The following is a 19,528-nucleotide window of genomic DNA, read 5'->3' as shown; positions in this document are numbered from 1 at the left end:
TGTGCCTTGTTATTCTTATTATCATTGTCATGTTTATTGTTTCTGTCTTACTTAAACTTATGCCAAAATGTGTATGTATCACCGTTGCTCAGTTGCGTATTGTTTTTTTAATGTTTACCTGCGCCTCTCCACCACTACAATCAGGCGACCACTGAAAACCAGCGTCGTGGTGCTACGCACTGCGGCATTATGCTGAGTGGAAGCCTATTTGGCATAATTTTTAAATTAATTTTTTTATCGTATTAATATTTCTGTAATTTGTTGTTCTAGTGTGCCAAATAAATGTATTTTCTTTCTTTCTTTCTTTCTTATATGGATGGATGCTCGAGTGCCACAATATTACCTTTTAGGAATCCTAAAAGGTAATATTGTGGCGTATTAGGATGCTTCCAAAAAGACCAAAAAGAAGCGCTAAGTTAGTTTCAGATATTATCTGTGTTTTATGCGAGCATTCAATAGCAGGTGTTTGTTGTGTCTTCTCGTATAATATATACAATGTAGGGTACGCACAGTTGTCGCAGATGTCCCACTCGTCGGAGTCGTCGTGGCAGTCGCGGCGGCCGTCGCAGAAGGCCGCCACGGGCACGCAGTCGAAGCGGCCGTCGCGCGGCGTGGCGCAGCGCGCCGAGTTGCCCTCGCACTTGAAGTCCTGGTTGCCTGCGAAGTGACATCGTTTTATCAATTTTTACCCGCTACAATAAACGATGTCAGGGGAAACGTGTTGAAAGAAAGCCAGGAAGAGAAGGCGAGGACGGTGAGGGGGTGGAGGGGGGTACGCACACATGTAGACGTCCTCGTCGGAGGTGTCGGTGGGCCCGCAGTCCACGTCGCCGTCGCAGCGCCAGCTGGCGGCGATGCACAGGCCGCTGCGCACGCAGCGGAACTGCCCCGGGCCGCACGTCGCGTTGTAAGCTACGAGAAATAATAAGATTTCTTTCAGCTCTACACAGACGGAAGGTCCGATAATGCGAGTCCGATTTCTTAAATCATCAAATATTGTATAGGTAAAATAGTAGTGAGCACTGACTGCAGTCCATCTCGTCGGAGGCGTCGGGGCAGTGCGCGCGCAGGTCGCAGCGCCAGGCGGCGGGCACGCAGCGCGACGCGTCGGCGCAGCGGAACTCGTCGGGCCCGCACGTCACCATGCTCAGCCCGCCGTCGCCCGCGGAGTTCGTCGCATCCTCGCCCGGTATACCTGGATGACATTTTGCACCTTATTGAGATGTGCCAACTGACTGGGGATGCCAGGACACGCAAGCACGAGCCGATAAGTAAATCGGGCCCGTCAACAAAAGCTGTTACAATCGTTTGTCATGGCACTGAGTAGATCAGTCCGCGGTTCAGTTTGTTTTTAGGGTTCCGTAGCCAAATGGCAAAAAACGGAACCCTTATAGATTCGTCATGTCTGTCTGTCTGTCCGCCCGTATGTCACAGCCAGTTTTTTTCCGAAACTACATATAAGAGCTATTACTCTTGAAACTTGGTATGTAGATGTATTCTGTGAACCGCATTAAGATTTTCATACAAAAAATTTTGGAAGTCCCCATACTAAGAACTGAAAAGTTATTTTTTTTTATCAAACCCATACGTGTGGGGTACCTATGAATAGGACTCCAAAAATGAATAAAATGATATTGAGGTTTCTAGTGTCATTTTTTTTCTAAACTGAATAGTTTAGGAGAGAGACTTTTCCAAAGTGGTAAAATGAGTGTCCCCCACCCCTCTTACTTCTAAAATAAGAGAATAATAAAAATAAAAAAATATGTGAGATGTACATTACCATGAAAACTAAAAGTAAAATTGGTTTGAACGAGATCTAGTAAGTAGTTTATTTTCAACCGACTTCAAAAAAAAGGAGGAGGTTCTCAATTCGACCCGTATGTTTTTTTTTTTTTCTATGTTTGTTACGCGATAACTCCGCCAATTATGAACCGATTTGAACAAATCTTTTTTCGGCGTATAGGTAATACCTCAAGGGTGGTCCCATTTAAATTTAATAATAGAAAAAATAACCCCCAAGGGTGGAAAATTGGGGATGAACTTTTTTATACGCAATATTTTTAATTTTTATTTTTTTTTGTGTTCACGCATTTGAAGTCGGTTTTATTTTTTTAAAAAGGTAATTATTTCCAGTCAAAGACAGTTACAGAAAAGGTCTAGACAAGTGGCACTTTTTCATCGAATCGAAAATCGAATCCGTTGAAACTCCATACAAAAAAATTGGCCAAGTGCGTGTCGTGGCACGTGCAGTGTAGGGTTCCGTGGTTGTCCGTCGTTAACATAATATTTTCGGAAGCAAGCTTTCCTTGAAAGTTCATGAAAAGCAGTATTATTAATTACGATTTTTTCCAGATTTTCCAAGCCAACAGTTGACCGATTTTAGCGTGAGTGGTGTCGTTAGATTCGCCTTAATCGTGAGAGTAACACTGGCAATATTAAAGTTGGAAAAAATCAAAATGGCGGATTTTAGGTGCCATAATGTCTTAAAAAAAATTTTTTTTCTCTAAAATTTATCGAGTGGGGTATCAAAATAAAGGGCTTTTTAAGTAGTTTACAAAAATGCACGTTATTTTATAGACGCCCTACTCGAACAAAAATTGGCACTTTATTTAAACTTTAATAATTTACAAACAGATCCCTAAATGGAAAAATAGTCTTAGAATCCCCTAAACCATTTTAAAAGACCTATCAAACGATACCCCACACGATAGGGTAGAAGTTGAAAAAAAAATTGATCCCCACTTTACATGTAGGGGAGTTATCCTAAAAAAATAAAATATTTTACCGTTAAGTCGGCGTGATTAATATAGTACATACCCCCACAAAATTACAGCTCTCTCGTGCCAATAGTTTCCAAGCAAAATCTTGGACAGACAGACAGACATATCGAAACTATAAGTACGTAACCCTAAAAAGGCTTTTCGACCATTTTTCGACATAAAAACTGTCACATTTTGCATTTTGTCTAGGTGGGCTAATTTATTTTTATGTTGTCCGAGTACCTACACTAATTCTATGACTTCAGTAAACCCGTTGAAAATCAGTTGTGAACTTGTGAGACATGTCATCCCTGTCCCTGGCGGTCTCGATATTATGTAAGATACATAAGTATTTTAATAGTAACCATAAGTCTTGAATTTTGAGATAGTTCGAGTGCACCCAGTGATAATAAGTATCAAGGGTCAGAGCCGCCGACCGCGCCCGCCCGTCTTACCGCAAGCAAGTTACGTAATGCTACAGAATAATAATGGATGGTATTTAATAGGATAGGTACCTATTCATAATTACTTTGATGCAACTTCAAAAACACTCACCTATTAAAGGAGGTTCTCCGTTTTTTTGTATGTTTATTACTTCAATATTTATAACCGATCTGAAATCGAATCAAAATTATACTAATACCTCCAAAAATAATACAAAAATCTATATTTCAGTTCTTTTTCAGGTTCAGTCTGAATCTAGTTAGTTTATTTTTGAAATCTAGAATGTGTCATCCAAGTGTGTGGTGATATAAGGTGCGCTGTTCTATTTTAACACTACTATTCATCTGGTAAGTATTACTAGCGATTAAAATAATCTTTGAAACTTTGAATCAAGTAAACGAAATTTTTTGACTTTTCAGTAGTTTATTGGGTACTAGAATAAATAGCTCCATTCAATGATCTGCTAATCGTCATTGGTAACAATACATAATTTGGCATGATTATTTTGTATACAAACCATAAAAGATAATACAATTATACCTAGATTTAAATAATTAATCAATAAAAATAGCTACGACAATGTGTTGTTGTCTGTTTTAAAGTTCACTAAAATATCAAATAAATGGTTCAACATTAATGCAATAAAAAGTTGGAGATAATTAACAAGCCATTGAACTATCCCACGGGGCCACGTGCCCCGTGAGGCAGGGCGACCTTGGCCGTGCCACGGGTCACGGCCGCGCCAAAAGCCGGCGGAACAACACTAAGTGTTGTACCCTCCATACAATATCTGTCGTTGTTATCTGTTACACTTTACACTGAACCACAGATAAACTGAAGTAATAATCGCCGAACCGCTGACAATTTTTACCCACAACGTGAAACTTTTGACCTGCATGACCTGATAGAGAGTGCTGCTGACACGTGCTGATTAGACCGACTATGGAAGCGAACTTCACCCAATACTCATAAGTATACCTTTTTTGATTTTTAATATTTGACGTGACCTATAATCCTGTAATATTAGAGGATTTTCTTTTAAGCTGTTTCACCTATCCACGTCAATTTTGCGATTATTTCGCGAGCGACATATATTTTGCTCCTTTTCTCCCCATGGCAAGGCAGTTGGTTGGTAGGTACTTGGCACCCACCGGGACGACGACTAAATCAAATTAATCAATTTAGCCATAGGCCGGCCGGTTGCGTTCGCGCAGGAAGTCTGTTCCTTGATGATCTTAAAGCTTAACCCGTCGATACTTGAGCGAGTGTTTTGTGCAGTTACGACTTAACTACGATATACTTATAAAAACACCATTAATTCAGTTCAGACCCGTGGCCACCATGGGTCTCCAGAGTAATTAGTTCTCAAAAAACATTTCTTTCCTTACAAGCTTAATCTTGTCTTGATTATCAAAAACACAACAAAAAAAAAATTATCGCCAGGCAGAGCAGAAATGATGTAGGTTATTATTACACGCCACTCATTAAAAACAAAACCAAATTAAAGAACTTATCCTATAGTAAATTGTAGCTCAGTTAAAAACTTGTATCCTACTAATATTATAGGTATGCGAAAGTTTGGATGTCTGGATGTTTGTTATTCTTTCACGCAAAAACTACTGAACGGATTTTGTTGAAACTTTACAGTATTATTGTTTACAACCCAGAATAACATATAAGCTATAATTTATGACGATATGTGACCAACTAAATTTCAATAAATAAATAAGACGTGGGTAAAAAGCGCCATTTATCGTCATTGGTTAAAATATTCAGCGCTGGACAAAAAATTTTGATGTTCGGAAATTATTCATGAGGGGGAAGCAGTGAAACGCCGTCTACAACATCATTAGTAATTAAACGAGGTCCACGCATACGAAGTCGCGGGCGGCCGCTAGTACTAAATATTTATGTAAAGTAGACCCACTGACGAGTATAAGTTCAATACTCGTTCGTTATTGACTTCGCTGAAACAACAAATTAAGATTTATATAGGAGGTACGGAACCCTAAAAGCAAATTAATCTAATCTAAGCTAAGAGCTACTAACAACAGCAGAGGAATTATGATTGATCGAATTCGAGCTCAATTGGTCTCGAGATGTTTTTCAACAATTTTTCAACGAATGTTTCACATCACGATGAACGTCATAGTAAATACATACCCACATTAGTATGTATCTACGCTTGCACTTTGACAAGACAACATGATAACGTATTATGTTGTTCGTCTTCCACGCAAGACTTCTATTATACGTAGAGCGTGAACTTGCTAGTAAGTAGGTAATTTGCAATGAAGTGAATTACAGTCAACGAAAACTACTTCCAATTTGAAAATGGTTAAATGCAAAGGTTTTTCTGAACATACCATTTTATTTATCAATAAAGTACCTAATAATAATTTAATTCGCCATCGTATAGTAGGTACATACATATAATAATAATGAAGGTAATACATTTATTGTATCTGGCCATATCTGTCGGACTGCATAGTCAGTGGCGGCGTAAGGCGTAGGCGACGTGGGCCACCGCCTACGGCCTCGCGGTACAAGGGGCCTCGCGCATCAAAAATTTTGAAAAAATGTATACAAGGTGGAGATGACAATATCACAATACGACAATAAATGCAAACATTGACTATTAAATATAAATTCTTGATAGCTAAACAATGTAGTTAAAAATAAAAATATATTTTTTTCCAAACAAATTCAGCCATAATCAGACTCAAAATTAAGCAACAACACGGTTTTAAGTGACGAACATTATTCTTTGGCGCAATATTCCTTTAAAAATAATCACTGAATCAAGAAATCAGAAACTGTCAATGAATAGACCATTGACCCGTTTTTTTTTATTATTTCATAAAATCCGTCTTCAGGTCGCCACAGAACAAGGCCTCGCGAAATCTGTCTTGCCCACATCAAATTTAGGTCTTGCCCCGCCACTGTGCATAGTTACTACAGCTGTGTGCTGGGTGCAGCAGTGTTTGCACGTGATCGATCGGGCGCGTCCCTGCGCGGCGCCAGGCGCGGTGCTCAGCTCAGACCACCTCCGCCTAATGCACTCCGGGATTACTCTACAAATAATTTCATTTCAATTTGAAAAGCTTACGCAGCATTTCATTGGCACCTGCATTTATTTATTTCGTATCTAAGAAGTATTCACTTCTATTTTACATTGCAGTTATAAACACATACAAATGAAACGCACTCTTACCCATTTACTGCAGTAAACGGCCAAAGTAGCCCTCCTAAGTAAAATGCAAGGTTTAGTGATTTTTCTTAATACAACGGTATTCAGTAATAGTCTTCCTAGCTAAATGCGAATCAGCTTTTGAGCTACATATTAAACTTCAGGGAAGCAGTGGTCGGCAGTCGAAAACTTTTCTGCCCCAGCGGCCTTCAGCTCTACGAGCTTTAGCAATTCTGCGGGCTATGTCGGTAACTTTGGTTTTTCTGCTAATCTCCTCATCTGATTCATCATCCACGCAAGGAAACTCACGAGTATAGCACGCTCTATCGCCCTTTGAGTGACTTTGAGCCTTTTTATGAGGACCATAATAAGCGACCACGTCTCTGATCCGTATGTCATCACTGGCAACACACACTGATCAGGCTTTTTTCTTGAGACACTGCGGTATTTCGGACGTGAATATTTTGCGAAACTTCCCGAAATTCTCGAATGCTGTCCAGCCAAGTTGGAATCGGCATTTAAGCTCTTTTTCTCAGTCTCCAACCTTCAGAGGAGTGGGTGCAACCCGAACATTTGTCATGTTTTTTGTCTTGTCCTTGTTCATTGTGACACCCACTTGTTGAGAGGCTCTACTGAGGCAACTGAGGCCTTTGTCTGTGCCCAGATCTTCCAACTTCCAAGGTCTCAGAGATATGACTGGATAGGTTTTGAGCCCTGACCCTTGAGGCGGACCGATATTGTGGCTTTTTTGTACAAGCCATTCAACACTATGTATTGATAGTCAATTTGACAACGTTGGGAGACTGCAGGTCTGCCCAGGTCTAAATCGAATGGAAGGCTTTTTCTTAGTCCGTAAGCGCCAAGCAAATTGTTGATTATACTCCTCGGTCTTCTGTATAATCTGTATAGTCTACGGTGCAAAAACCTTTTCGGAAACCGGTTTCGATTAAAGAGACTGGAATTCGTCGAGCTTGCGAGCAGGACGATTCGTAATAAACTCTCGAAAACCGCTTGTAGACATAGCCCAGAAGTGAGATCCCAACTAATATTATATCCCAATATCCCAATCGCACATAAATCTATACTAATATTATAAATGCGAAAGTAACTGTCTGTCTGTCTGTCTGTCTGTCTGTCTGTCTCTCTGTCTCGTAATAATTAGTTAACTAAAAAGCAAGAAATAAGTAAAATTTTATAAAAAAAAAATAAAACCGACTCCAAAAAACCTACACTAAAATGTAGAAAAATAATTACTAACTACCTACTTATTTATTAGGACGAATTATTAATATTTATGTAGGTATACCATGATTGATACTTTTGGAGTCGGTGCAGGCAAACTTTACATGTTTCATAATCTTGGCACCGACTCCAGAAGTATCAATCATGGTATACCTACATAAATATTAATAATTCGTCCTAATAAATAAGTAGGTAGTTAGTAATTATTTTTCTACGTTTTAGTGTAGGTTTTTTTTAGAAGAATAATCTCATGCTGTGGGCGTTTTTCCCTCAAGGATGACGGACTCGTACAGCTTCTAAAGAGCCTTTAGTACCGGCGTTGATTCAGCTGTATGAGAGCCATTCTAATCTCGTACAGATTGACGTCCAGGATATCTTCGGTATAGTATCGGGTCAATCTATCTCTTGGGTCTTCGACTAGATTTGTGACAGGTATACGTAAGTATAATTGTATAATTGTCCGTTCTTTCCAATGTAAGGTATCAGGCCTCGACGAAATGGCTATGCCATCCTAGGTCTTCAGCTTCTATTTACATGACCAAAATCCAATCAATATCTAATAGTAGATTGGATTGGATTGGATTTTGATTTGGATAGGCACATTCATACGTTTGTTGACAGTTTATTATTATGATTCATCCTGTCTGCATGAGTGGCGTGCAGTAACATCAGGGGCAGCCGCCGGCTCCTGGGCGCGGAGCGTGCGCGCGCGCCGTCGGGCTCGGGTTACGTTCCGCGCCGGAGCTTCGCATGCGTTGTACGACCAAACAAACATACTTACTGTCTCATAAATTATTTGGATTACTTTTAAAAAATTATGGCACACTTTTACATTTCGTAACCATGTGGATGTTAGAACAGAGTTTGTGCAATGAACCTTTTTTAGTAAATAAATATCTTTCCTGAGTTTCGGTCCGTCACAGAAAATCTTTTTCGTACGCGTGTTCTTCCAAAAACCGGGATAAAAACTATCCCGTTTTTCTGGGTTCAGTGGTTTATGAGTGAAAGTTTAGCATTTGAAACATCCATCCATCCTCTCCTCACCAACTACCATTAGTACTTAATATACATTTAAATACATTAAATTTAAACAATAATTCATGACAAGGATAATTTTCTGTTAATTTTTATCATAGTTTCCATTCATCATTCAAACTAATTACTTACTATGTAGGTATGTATGTATTATCTAAATTGGTGTCATGTTTGTTAAATTATAAATAATAATTATTAAACAAAAGCACAGAGGTATTATTACCCACATTAATTTTATTCAGATAAACATAATTATTCAGATAAGACCTTACATTACTGAAAAAATAAATCAATAATTACCTACTTCTGTGATTAATTAATTAATATTGAACATAGACAAGAAAAATAATGAACCAAAACAAAATTATTAATTAGTGACAAAAAGTAACAATTAATTAAACGAACTGATAGTTAAGTCACCCTCGGAACCAACTTAAGGTTGCTCACATGTTGCTCCGGGCACTGGAGTCCGAACAATCTTTAGTGTACGGAGCCACTTCTCTTATCTTTCAATTGATGACAGTGCCAACATTCTTCAGGTTTTTACCTTAGAGATATTGGTATTTCACTAAGCCTGTGAAGTGGATAACTACAATGGACTACTTAATATAATAAATGTATCCCTGATTGTTTTTGGTTGCTTATAAATGCAATTTTTAACAGCAGATAGGTGAAATATTATGGCATTTCTGCAATATAAAAGTCTACTAGCCAAATAGCAGCTACATCTACTCCCACTCTACACCAGTACTATACATGTGTAATAACTTCATACCGAAAGGGGACCAGGACTCCGCGACTACTCACCAGCCTGCGGGAGCGGGAGCGCGGAGCCGGCGCTGTCGGCGCGGGCCGCGCTCAGCGCCGCCGCCAGCGCGCACCACGCAGCCACGCTCATGCTCGCGAGCCCTCGCCGCTCACCATCGCACCACCGGCCGCTTCGTCCAACACACCCCTTCTATTTATACTTAACGCAAATTAATACACGCAGGATGCCCTCGAGTTATTTCCACTTTTAATTTGTATCAATTAAAACTATGGGGCGAACCGTTGATTGTTGAGCACGCGAAATTTAGATTTAGATCTGTAATCCGGCTTTAAAACGCAGATGGACGATGAAAAAGACGCTATTCTTTTTTCAGAATCCTGTTTTATCACTAAAAACAACGCTATACGAGCACCCGCGCCGCCTCTGTACCGCAGATAAACAACAAAGCAGAAGCTGTTTTTGTTTTCACTCCCTCGCTCGTCCTCCCCTGCATCTTGTTTCGGAGCTTCGACACTTAGCCGAGGTTAAATGCTTACTGTATATTAACTCTTATTTCATACATGTAGAGTTTAATTTAGCATAACATTATTATTATTATTGTTCGTTAAAAAGCGCTTACCGAATGTAGTTATGTAATAAAAGCAATAATTTTTAAATGGTGATTAGTCTTTTTCTTTCGTTTAATTGCACTCGAATATTCGATTATGGATGCAATAATTTTGATAGAACTTTTCCATACGTCATTTGGCTAAATACTGGCAATTCAAGCTTCAATTCAATTTTTTTAGTGTTGTCAAATTTGTCAACAAAAATCTGTCTGACTGAAAGTGACAACTGACAGATAGTTTTTATTAGAGTAAAAATTCACGTAGTTATAACTAATTAATTTAGTTATCAGGTAAATAATGTTTCCAAGGTATTTCATGTTAAAACAGTTAAAATGAATGTCTTTACTTAGTCAGTATTTTAATGTTATGTAACAGATTTTGAGGTTATGATATTGTTATTGGATTTTCATTTCTTATTCAGCAGTTTAACAATGGGTGGACACGGACACGAGCCCCCATACAAGATCCCTCATTATTCCCAATTTCAAATCAAAGGGATCCCACAGCTTGAGGAGCTCGAGAAGGCACTCGCTCAGAAAGGACTTCGCGACCCATGGATTAGGTATTTTGTTTCGTTGAATTTAGTTATTCTCTGACTATAAACTTCATTTTAACTCGTAGGTAGTTTAAAGCTTCATCTAATTCTCATATTATGTTGATTTCGATCACTACCTTCCTTGCACAAATAATTAACTTTTTAAAAAAATAAAACCGACTTCAAATGCGTGAACACAAAAAAAACTAAAAATTGCGTATAAAAAAGTTCATCCCCAATTTTCCACCCTTGGGGGTGAAATATTTTCTTCAAATTCGCATGAAACCACCCTTTTGATAATACCTATTCAACAAAAAAATAATCGTTCAAATTGATTTATAATCGGCGGAGATATTGCGTATAAAAAAGTTCATCCCCAATTTTCCACCCTTGGGGGTTGTTTTTTCTATTATTAAATTTAAATGGGACCACCCTTGAGGTATTACCTATACGCCGAAAAAAGATTTGTTCAAATCGGTTCATAATTGGCGGAGTTATCGCGTAACAAACATAGAAAAAAAAAAAAAAAAAAAAACATACGGGTCGAATTGAGAACCTCCTCCTTTTTTTTGAAGTCGGTTGAAAATTTAGTATTCATCTGTTTTAGGAATGAGGCGTGGAGGTACCACCCTGGATTTGGAACAAAGTGGGGTCGCGCTCGCAACGTGTTCTTCAGAGGCCTACCTATTGGCCTGGCTCTGACGGTGGTGACTGTGGCCATGGAAAAGGTTCTCGGTGGCGGTGGCGACCATGGTCATGGCCATGGAGAACATTAGTATCTGATTTATCCTGCTATGTATAGAGTAATTAAAATGCGCTGATTAAAATGTTACTTTACAAATTGTTTTCTTTTATTTAATTTTAATGACAAACTATACAAATCGTGAATATAGGAAGCAAAATTAGTACAAGGAAGTACAATTATTTTGTATGTTTCAATTCTTATTCTTAACTTATTTCAAATAAAGCACATTCTTATACAATTTATTTCACTTAACAAAAAGTAAATAAATCTGGAAAGAATTGATTCCAGACATCATTCAGAATGAAAACTCATACACAACATTGAATCATGGCCATCAAGGCTATTTAAATGTTTTAGGTGGTGTAATAACAAAACCAAATATTATGTAACTAAATAAATGAATGGAATGAAATTAGGTATATACATTTCATGTAGAGCGTGGCTTCAGGTCCTCGAAACATGGCCGCAGGAAAATGTAATTCTTCTTAGCTGGGTTAAAGTGTTCATGGCCCTGAAAAAAAATAGATTTTTAACATAAAAAATAATTCTACGCATATTAATATGAAAAAAAAAATACAAACTGCATTTTTCGGTCTACTGAAAAGAAATAAAATGTTTAATACTAACTTCCAATTTATAAATTATACTCCATAATCGTTTATAAGGCAGTGGAAATACAATTCCCATTATACTTTTACTCATAATTGCTCGAAAGTGTTATGCCTGTCAAAGGGTTAACACTTCTTTCTGTTTTTTAATCTATAAAATATTTGTAATTTAAGAAAAGTGAGAGCTTAGTTAATTGTTTGTCATATGTACTAATTAATTAAATATTTAATCTTTTCCAGCCAAATCAAATCAAATTTCTTTGTTTGCATAATTCCAGGTACATAAGTGGTCATACATAGATTTAGTAGGTTTCACTGAAATAAAGAACTAAACAGGATTAACTTCGAAATCGCTTTACTAAACGAAAAAAAAAAAATTAAAAATGATGAGAATGATGTTTATGACTAAAAAGTGAATAATTGTGAAGCCAGAACAATCAATAAAATATTGCTGTAAGCCATGAAAAATGGCAACTTTTAAAAGGAAGAATTTGAAATCAGTTTGAATGCGATACAAGTCCCCTCTCACCTTGGACCAGTCGTAGCCGACGGCGTAGGCGAAGATCTGTCCGTTGTGGTTGAAGGCGCACTTGGTGAGCGGCTGGTCCAGCGGCTCCGACGGCTTGAGCTTGGTGCGCGCGTCCTTGTCCCAGAACGAGAACGAGCCGTCCGAGCCCACCGTGGCCAGCGTGCCGTGCGCCGGGTGGAACGCGATGTCGTTCACGGCGTAGATGTCCTGCGCAAGCCAAAGGGAACACTGGCAGACCTGACTGTGTTATGTACTAATCTATACTTATAATAAATCTGTAGAGGTCAATTCTGTACATGAAATATATTTTCAAAATAACTATCAGGGGGTGATTAGTGATCGATACTGATGCCAAAAATGCAATCAGTAAAAATTTTCTTTGTCTGTCTGTATGTTCCTTATAGAAACAAAAACTACTCGACGGATTTTAACGAAACTTGGTACAATTATTCGTCATACTCCTGGGCAGATTATAGTATACTTAGGAATCCCCACGGGAACGGGAATTAGCGGGAAAAACTTTTTGTATGAAAAATCTAAACCGCTTAAGTTAGACGCTTGAAATTTGGCATGCAGGTACCTTAGTAAACTTAAAGCTTAGTTACAACAGGATATTGCAAAATTCCCACGGGAACGAGAGTTAGCGGGAAAAAACATTTGTATGAAAAAATCTAAACCGCGTAAGATAGATGAAGGGGGTAAAACGGGATCCACGCGTACGAGGTCGCGGGCGACCGCTCTAGTATCTAAAATAAAATTCTGTAATACCTATAGATGGTACTCTGGACTATTCCCACCTCTCGTTTCCACCACTGCAACTCCTGTGTAGCCAGGATCTACAGCTTGACCGCCACAAAAACCCAACCAATGAAGGTCAAGTTTATCCCGGGGGAAAGTTAAACTGTCATTGGACCCGCAATGAAATTAATCAGAAGAACATAGGAGGAGTTCGAAATATAGATGGTATGGCTATAGATGGTACTCGCATGAATCATCATCATTTCCACCGGACATCCACTGCTGAACATAGACCTTCCACAATGATTTCCGGTAGTTTACCAGAATATTCATACCTACTTTTTAGTCACAGCGAGAGGTTCGAGTTTCTGAGTGCTATTTACGAGAAAATGAGTGTCACTCACCTGATAGCCGCCGGTGGTGCCGGTGGACCGGTGGCACTTGAAGGTGAAGTTCTCCTTGGGGTTGGTGGGGTTGACGTACTGGATGGCCACGCGGCCCTCCACGCTGCCCAGCGCGAAGCCGGTGGGCTGCTTGGTCTTCTTGTCGCGGAAGATGGCGATGCAGCGGTGCTGGTGCTTGAGCGGCGACTCCACGCGCTTGAACTCGGCCGGCTTGCCCTCCAGCGTGTACAGGCAGATGCCGCGGTCGGCCGTGCCCACCACCGCCATCGGGTAGTCCTGGCGCAAAACAATACCCTAGTTAACACATTTACCCTATTTATATTCTATACAGGGTGACAGGTAAAGCGATACATTCCTTGAAAGGGGTTAAAGTAGAGCTTATTTGCAGTCATTTAAGTCATATGACACCATGTCCGAAACTTGTTCATTTCCAAGTTATTCAAGATTTTAGTATTTTTAAAAAAATCTCCAGTTTTTATGTTAAAATGTACCCTTGTAATGAAGAATACGAAATAATGTTAATTTTTTTGTTGTATTCGTATAGCTAAATAACAAGATTGACATTTTAAATTAAAATTTGCAAGAAAGAATCGTCATTACTCAAGTAAAAGCTAAAAAACCATGTATTATTTTGCAAAAAAAAAATTGTTTTAGGTAATTAAACGAAGAATTTCCAAGAAAAAATGTATGGAATGTTGTGTACAAATTACAGAATTTAGTTCCTTAATTCATTAGCTATTCAAAAAGGTACAGGTGTTTAACAAACACTACATAATTATTTTTTTATTTGAATTTAAACGTCTAGTAAGATACTTTCATAAAAAATAAATAAATAAAAAAATCACACTAACAACTATTCTTGGGTCTAAATAAATGAAAAACTTAGTATTTTAATAATAATNGACAACAAGAGTCACAAAAACAAAAGTGAGAAACAGACTACGAGCTTGTATTAGAAGACGGGGCTCACAGTTTGAGCAGGACTTAAAATAATGTACCTAGATAAAATTAGGTGATACAATTATTATTAAAATACTAAGTTTTTCATTTATTTAGACCCAAGAACAGTTGTTAGTGTGACTTTTTTATTTATTTATTTTTTAATGAAAGTATCTCGCTAGACGTTTAAATTCAAATAAAAAAATAATTAAGTAGTGTTTGTTAAACACCTGTATCTTTTTGAATAGCTAATGAATCAAGGAACTAAATTCTGTAATTTGTACACAACATTCCATACATTTTTTCTTGGAAATTCTTCGTTTAATTACCTAAAACAATTTTTTTTTGCAAAATAATACATGGTTTTTTAGCTTTTACTTGAGTAATGACGATTCTTTCTTGCAAATTTTAATTTAAAATGTCAATCTTGTTATTTAGCTATACGAATACAACAAAAAAGTTAACATTATTTCGTATTCTTCATTACAAGGGTACATTTTAACATAAAAACTGAAGATTTTTTTAAAAATACTAAAATCTTGAATAACTTGGAAATGAACAAGTTTCGGACATGGTGTCATATGACTTAAATGACTGCAAATAAGCTCTACTTTAACCCCTTTGAAGGAATGTATCGCTTTACCTGTCACCCTGTATATATTTAATCTAACCAAAGAAAAAGAATGCCAAATTTTGAGGTATAAATAAACTTAATGGCTTATTTCTGTTTGTGTAGTGTAATTTAGTTAAAATTTTCACCTTCACCAAGTAGGTATTTCTATACATTTCATATAGATATAAGTACTTACAACATCAGCACAATAGCAACGTTCTGACAAATTCATAGTCATCATAGGAACTGAACTTCGGGTATCCCAGAACTGTAAATACAAAACATAAATCATTTAAAGATATCTGAACATAATTAATTGTAAGAATGGGCTAGAATAGGTTCAGGACCCTAACAAAAATGTTATAAAAGTAAAAAAAAATAGTAGGTTAACCTTGAGTGTTTTATCCCAAGAGGCTGTCATGAGACAGGTATAGTTGGGCGCCTTGACCCAATGGCACGTCTTCACTGGTGCGTCATGTGCTGCCACCTGGCGAGAAGAGAGATATTTGTGTTTAATGAAATGTTATCTATAGTATAACCAGTAAAAAAATAGGCACAAGTAGGTATGTGTATTATGGTAAACAAGCTTTAAAAAGTATGCCTTACCTGCATTGTTTGATTTGCAGCTAGATCCCAGCATTTCACAGTTTTGTCTGTGGAGGCCATAAACACCTTTGAGCCATCCTGCAATATTTACAACATGTAGTGCATCATTCAGACTACGATGTAAAATGAGTCACTAAAAGATAATGTTTTAATAACCAAATTTTTCTTAAGTTTCCTGCCAGAATTTTTTAACTCAAATTGAATTGAATTCAGTAAGTACCTACAAAAAATACAACATCTTTTGAAGACATCGGATACTAACATCATGCCATGCTATATCCAGTATTGGTCCGTCCATGCCTTGTGCTGCCTTTGGCACAGTCTTGCCTGATGCCTCCACTTCCCAGCATCTTGCCTGAAATGAGAATAACTACATTATTGATCATATTTTATGACAAACATGGGTCAGAGGGTAGAGTTGGGAATGACTATGTAAAAATTATTTGGCTGAAACGATGTAAAAATTAACTTCTTGTTGCCCAAAGTGGATAACAAAGTATTGTGTTTAAATTATCACTTCACGGGATTTATTGCAACAATATCTTTTTTAACGGTATCTCTTCAGTCTGCCCGCGACCATGAATCGTGCAACCGAGCCAAAATGTAGGGAGGGTAAATATCTTATTTACCGTTAAAAAAAATATTGTTGCAATAAATCCCGTGAAGTGATAAATTATAGTAAAAATGCAACATAATAGTTTAAAATATTATAAAGTATTGTGTTTTTACATACCATCAAGTGATATGACCATACAAAGCACAATAATTTTAATGAAAACAACTTATGATTGCCATATCACACACTAGCTTCGCTGGTGAGATAAGCTGTGCTGTATCTATTTTAACAACTATCTTATTGTATTACCTTTTCTTGCTGAATAATAAACTTTATCTTTGTATTGTATTGTTTGTTTTCTTTGTATCTCTCAAAAAAGCTGTAGAAGTAGGGGCAGGCAAAGAGAAACCCAAATGAGACTCGTGATCTAGGAAATCAGTTGCAGTAATAAATAACACGGAATGTAGATATAGGCAGTATGCTCAGCACTCACCCGGCAGTCCCAGCTGCCCGCGATGAGGAAGGTCTGCGGCACGGACGGCGGCGAGAACTCCAGCGCCGACACCGTGTCGTCGGGCGGCGACGTCACTTCCAGGTCCTTGTTGGGGTTGTTGGTCGTGGTGCCCAGTTGGTTGAACATGTTCACTTACTAAATGTTCACAGAAATACTGGCACTTGTATTAAACTCAGTTGCTGCACTTTCGCACGGCACGAAATTAAACAGGTATGTTAGAATCAGAAATTAGGTGGATTCTGGCTAATTTTATCGGTCATACATAATAATATCACACAGAAATTAAGTTTAACTGCAAATCCGTTTGGTTTTAGCGTTTTAGTTTGTGCTATTTGTTGACTGTTTAAATATTTTGGTCAGTTTTGAGGTTATGTTATTTACTTTTTTTTACACAGTAGTTTTTATTTCATTAAGGGTTCATGTGATTTGCACATTTGATTAAAAAACATTAATGATGATATTTTATTAAGAAATAATTAAGAAACAGCAATTTACTGTGCAATTTTTTGTACTTAGGTTTTTATTTGCTGTATTTTATCATATTGAAATAACTTTAAAAATATTTTCTGAAATCGAGATGTTGAATGACAATCAATGTGAACCAATGTGAACACATACTACTTGACAAGTTCTATTCCTTTATCAGAGCAAGTTTCGTCTTGGTGGGTTGTTTATAAAAAGATTGCGTTATGCGGTATGCCGGCTCTCCAGTGTGTTTTTTGTTTGGCCCTAAACAATCAACAAAAACATCTCAACATTTAACATTTTTTGTAGGCTTGTAACATTAGTTGAATGCTGACATATTTTTGTTGATTGTGTGGCGAAACACCGGTTGAAAACCCTATTACGTGCTCTGTGTGAAAACCCAGACGGGATCGATCTAAAAGTGCGTTTTGTCTAGGGGGGCTGAGCCCCGATTACGGTAATTTTTAACGTCAACAATCCAGACACGCTTCTCGATTCTGCGATACGATTGGTCGTTCAACAGCGTACGTCAGCTGTTTTGACCAATCGTATCGCAGAATCAGAAACGCGTCTGGATTGTAGACGTTAAAAGTTACCGTAATCGGGGCTCTGGACGAGGTATTAATACATAGAGACCTCTATGCATTAATACGATCCCTTTGCAAATTGATAAGTGTGCTATGACCCTTATGTTCCTAATTGAACCATAGACAAACGTTGACAAATGTTGACATATCAGCTGATTGTCAAAATATACAGCTTTTTTTTGACGTTTCGGCTTTGTAAACGTAGTTGTAAAACTACAAAATGAAATCCTAAAATTACTCTAATATTTTAAATTTACATGTTAAAACAGTATATTTGTTCTTACACAACATGAGTAATTTAGAGTACGTTCAAATCAAAGATCTAAAACCGGGTATGAAGAACATCAACGCTGTGTTCATCGTCCTGGAGGTGGGTCCGCCGACGCTGACGAAGGAGGCGCGAGAGGTGCGCACGCTGCGCGTGGCCGACGCGTCCGCCGCCGTGAACCTGTCCGTGTGGGACGAGCCGGGCGCGCTGCTGCAGCCCGGCGACATCGTGCGGCTCACGCGCGGCTACGCGTCGCTGTGGCGCGCCGCGCTCACGCTCTACTCGGGCAAGTCGGGCGACATCCAGAAGGTGGGCGAGTTCTGCATGCTGTTCAACGAGCAGCTCAACATGAGCGAGCCGCAGCCCGCGCCGCCCGCGCCCGCGCCGCCCGCCGACCGCGCCAACGGCTCGCACGCGCCCCGCGCGCACCCTCAGGCCGCGCCCGCGCCGCCCGCCGCGCCGCACTCCGCCAAGGGCGACCGCTTCGCGCCGCCCGGCCCGGACCACGGCGCCAAGCACGCGCACAAGACCTACGTGCGGGGCCGTGGACACCAGCGGGGCAACAACCGGAGATAACAGCCGTACATCCTACTGTTGGATATCGTCAAAATGTATGAACGTTAGCACAGTGGCCAAGTTTGGTTTTGTTATCTGATCAATGTTACATTCTTGTAACGATGTGTAGGATATTAGTTAAGTGCTCATAGATGTTAAATTAAATTAAATCATAATTACACATTATAGTGCATAATTGAGTCATTACCCGAGTTATTGGAACAGCACACCCTCCTGTGCTTGCTGTGTGTTTACTGTTTATCATGGTCAAACGTCAGCTAGACTTCAGATCTGTATGCTCTGTCACTTCATGTCAATGTCATCTTCTCCAGTGCTGCTCCTATACCTCAGGCAATGCTGCAGATAAGCATGATACCTATTTTAACTTGAATTTAAAAGAAATGAACTCGCATTTTGTATGTTCGTATGTCCTAAAAATATAGATTAAATAGGTATATCTTTAAAAATATTTTAGGTATTTGAGAAGAGGAATAAACAATAACCAAGTTACATATTGACTTTTAATTGCTACTGACAGGAATCATAGTTTTACCTATTACCTACACAAAAAATAATCTATCTATATATATAAAAATGAAACCCGTTTCGCGTTGTCACGGCATCACGTGTGAACGGCTGAACCGATTTCGATAATTCTTTTTTTTAAATGTTTGTGGAAGTCCAAGGATGGTTCTTACGGAAAAAAATATTAAGAAAATCTCTACGCTAAGGCGGTACGAAGTTCGCCGGGTCAGCTAGTTTTATTATAAAAATTAAAACCGACTCCAAAAATTGGCCAAGTAATTGTCGTGCCACGCG

At 38.5% G+C, this 19,528-nt stretch overlaps 4 protein-coding genes across 5 annotated transcripts in view; 2 read left to right on the top strand and 2 right to left on the bottom strand.

The window, feature by feature from the left end:
- Positions 1–10,123, bottom strand: part of LRP1 (LDL receptor protein 1) — a gene marked incomplete at its 3' end in the record, with an annotated part of 81,702 nt that extends 71,579 nt beyond the window's left edge. The window contains exons 1-4 of the mRNA XM_028310595.1: positions 9,478–10,123; positions 1,028–1,195; positions 781–912; positions 511–657 (exon numbers count right to left, since the gene is read on the bottom strand). Coding sequence (XP_028166396.1) covers positions 511–657; positions 781–912; positions 1,028–1,195; positions 9,478–9,568 — 538 coding nt within the window. The remainder of the gene's footprint in view (positions 1–510; positions 658–780; positions 913–1,027; positions 1,196–9,477) is intronic.
- A 72-nt stretch (positions 10,124–10,195) lies between these two features.
- On the top strand, positions 10,196–11,423 carry ND-B12 (NADH dehydrogenase [ubiquinone] 1 beta subcomplex subunit 3). Of its 2 annotated transcripts, none has more exons than XM_028310597.1 (3): positions 10,196–10,337; positions 10,469–10,609; positions 11,190–11,423. In XM_028310597.1, the coding sequence occupies exons 2-3, from the start codon at positions 10,479–10,481 to the stop codon at positions 11,356–11,358; spliced, it is 300 nt and encodes a 99-aa protein (XP_028166398.1). In that variant the 5' UTR covers positions 10,196–10,337; positions 10,469–10,478; the 3' UTR covers positions 11,359–11,423. The 2 variants fall into 2 exon arrangements, with proteins under 2 accessions (XP_028166398.1, XP_028166399.1); XM_028310598.1 differs by having other exon boundaries at positions 10,246–10,337; positions 10,472–10,609.
- A 26-nt stretch (positions 11,424–11,449) lies between these two features.
- On the bottom strand, positions 11,450–17,207 carry Rae1 (ribonucleic acid export 1). The gene is made up of 8 exons (XM_028310596.1): positions 16,814–17,207; positions 16,027–16,119; positions 15,765–15,842; positions 15,550–15,645; positions 15,355–15,426; positions 13,607–13,882; positions 12,465–12,671; positions 11,450–11,838 (listed from the first exon to the last, which is right to left on the bottom strand). The coding sequence occupies exons 1-8, from the start codon at positions 16,958–16,960 to the stop codon at positions 11,755–11,757; spliced, it is 1,053 nt and encodes a 350-aa protein (XP_028166397.1). The 5' UTR covers positions 16,961–17,207; the 3' UTR covers positions 11,450–11,754.
- An 828-nt stretch (positions 17,208–18,035) lies between these two features.
- On the top strand, positions 18,036–19,219 carry LOC114357125 (SOSS complex subunit B homolog). The gene has a single exon (XM_028310599.1). It carries the CDS (start codon positions 18,176–18,178, stop codon positions 18,728–18,730), a length of 555 nt encoding a protein of 184 aa, XP_028166400.1. The 5' UTR covers positions 18,036–18,175; the 3' UTR covers positions 18,731–19,219.
- The last annotated feature ends 309 nt before the right edge of the window (positions 19,220–19,528 follow it).

The sequence above is a fragment of the Ostrinia furnacalis genome, unplaced genomic scaffold (assembly GCF_004193835.3).
Source record: "Ostrinia furnacalis isolate ACB-3 unplaced genomic scaffold, ASM419383v2 OfSCF3046, whole genome shotgun sequence".
Taxonomy (NCBI): domain Eukaryota; kingdom Metazoa; phylum Arthropoda; class Insecta; order Lepidoptera; family Crambidae; genus Ostrinia; species Ostrinia furnacalis.
This window is presented reverse-complemented; position numbering and strand designations above follow the sequence as displayed.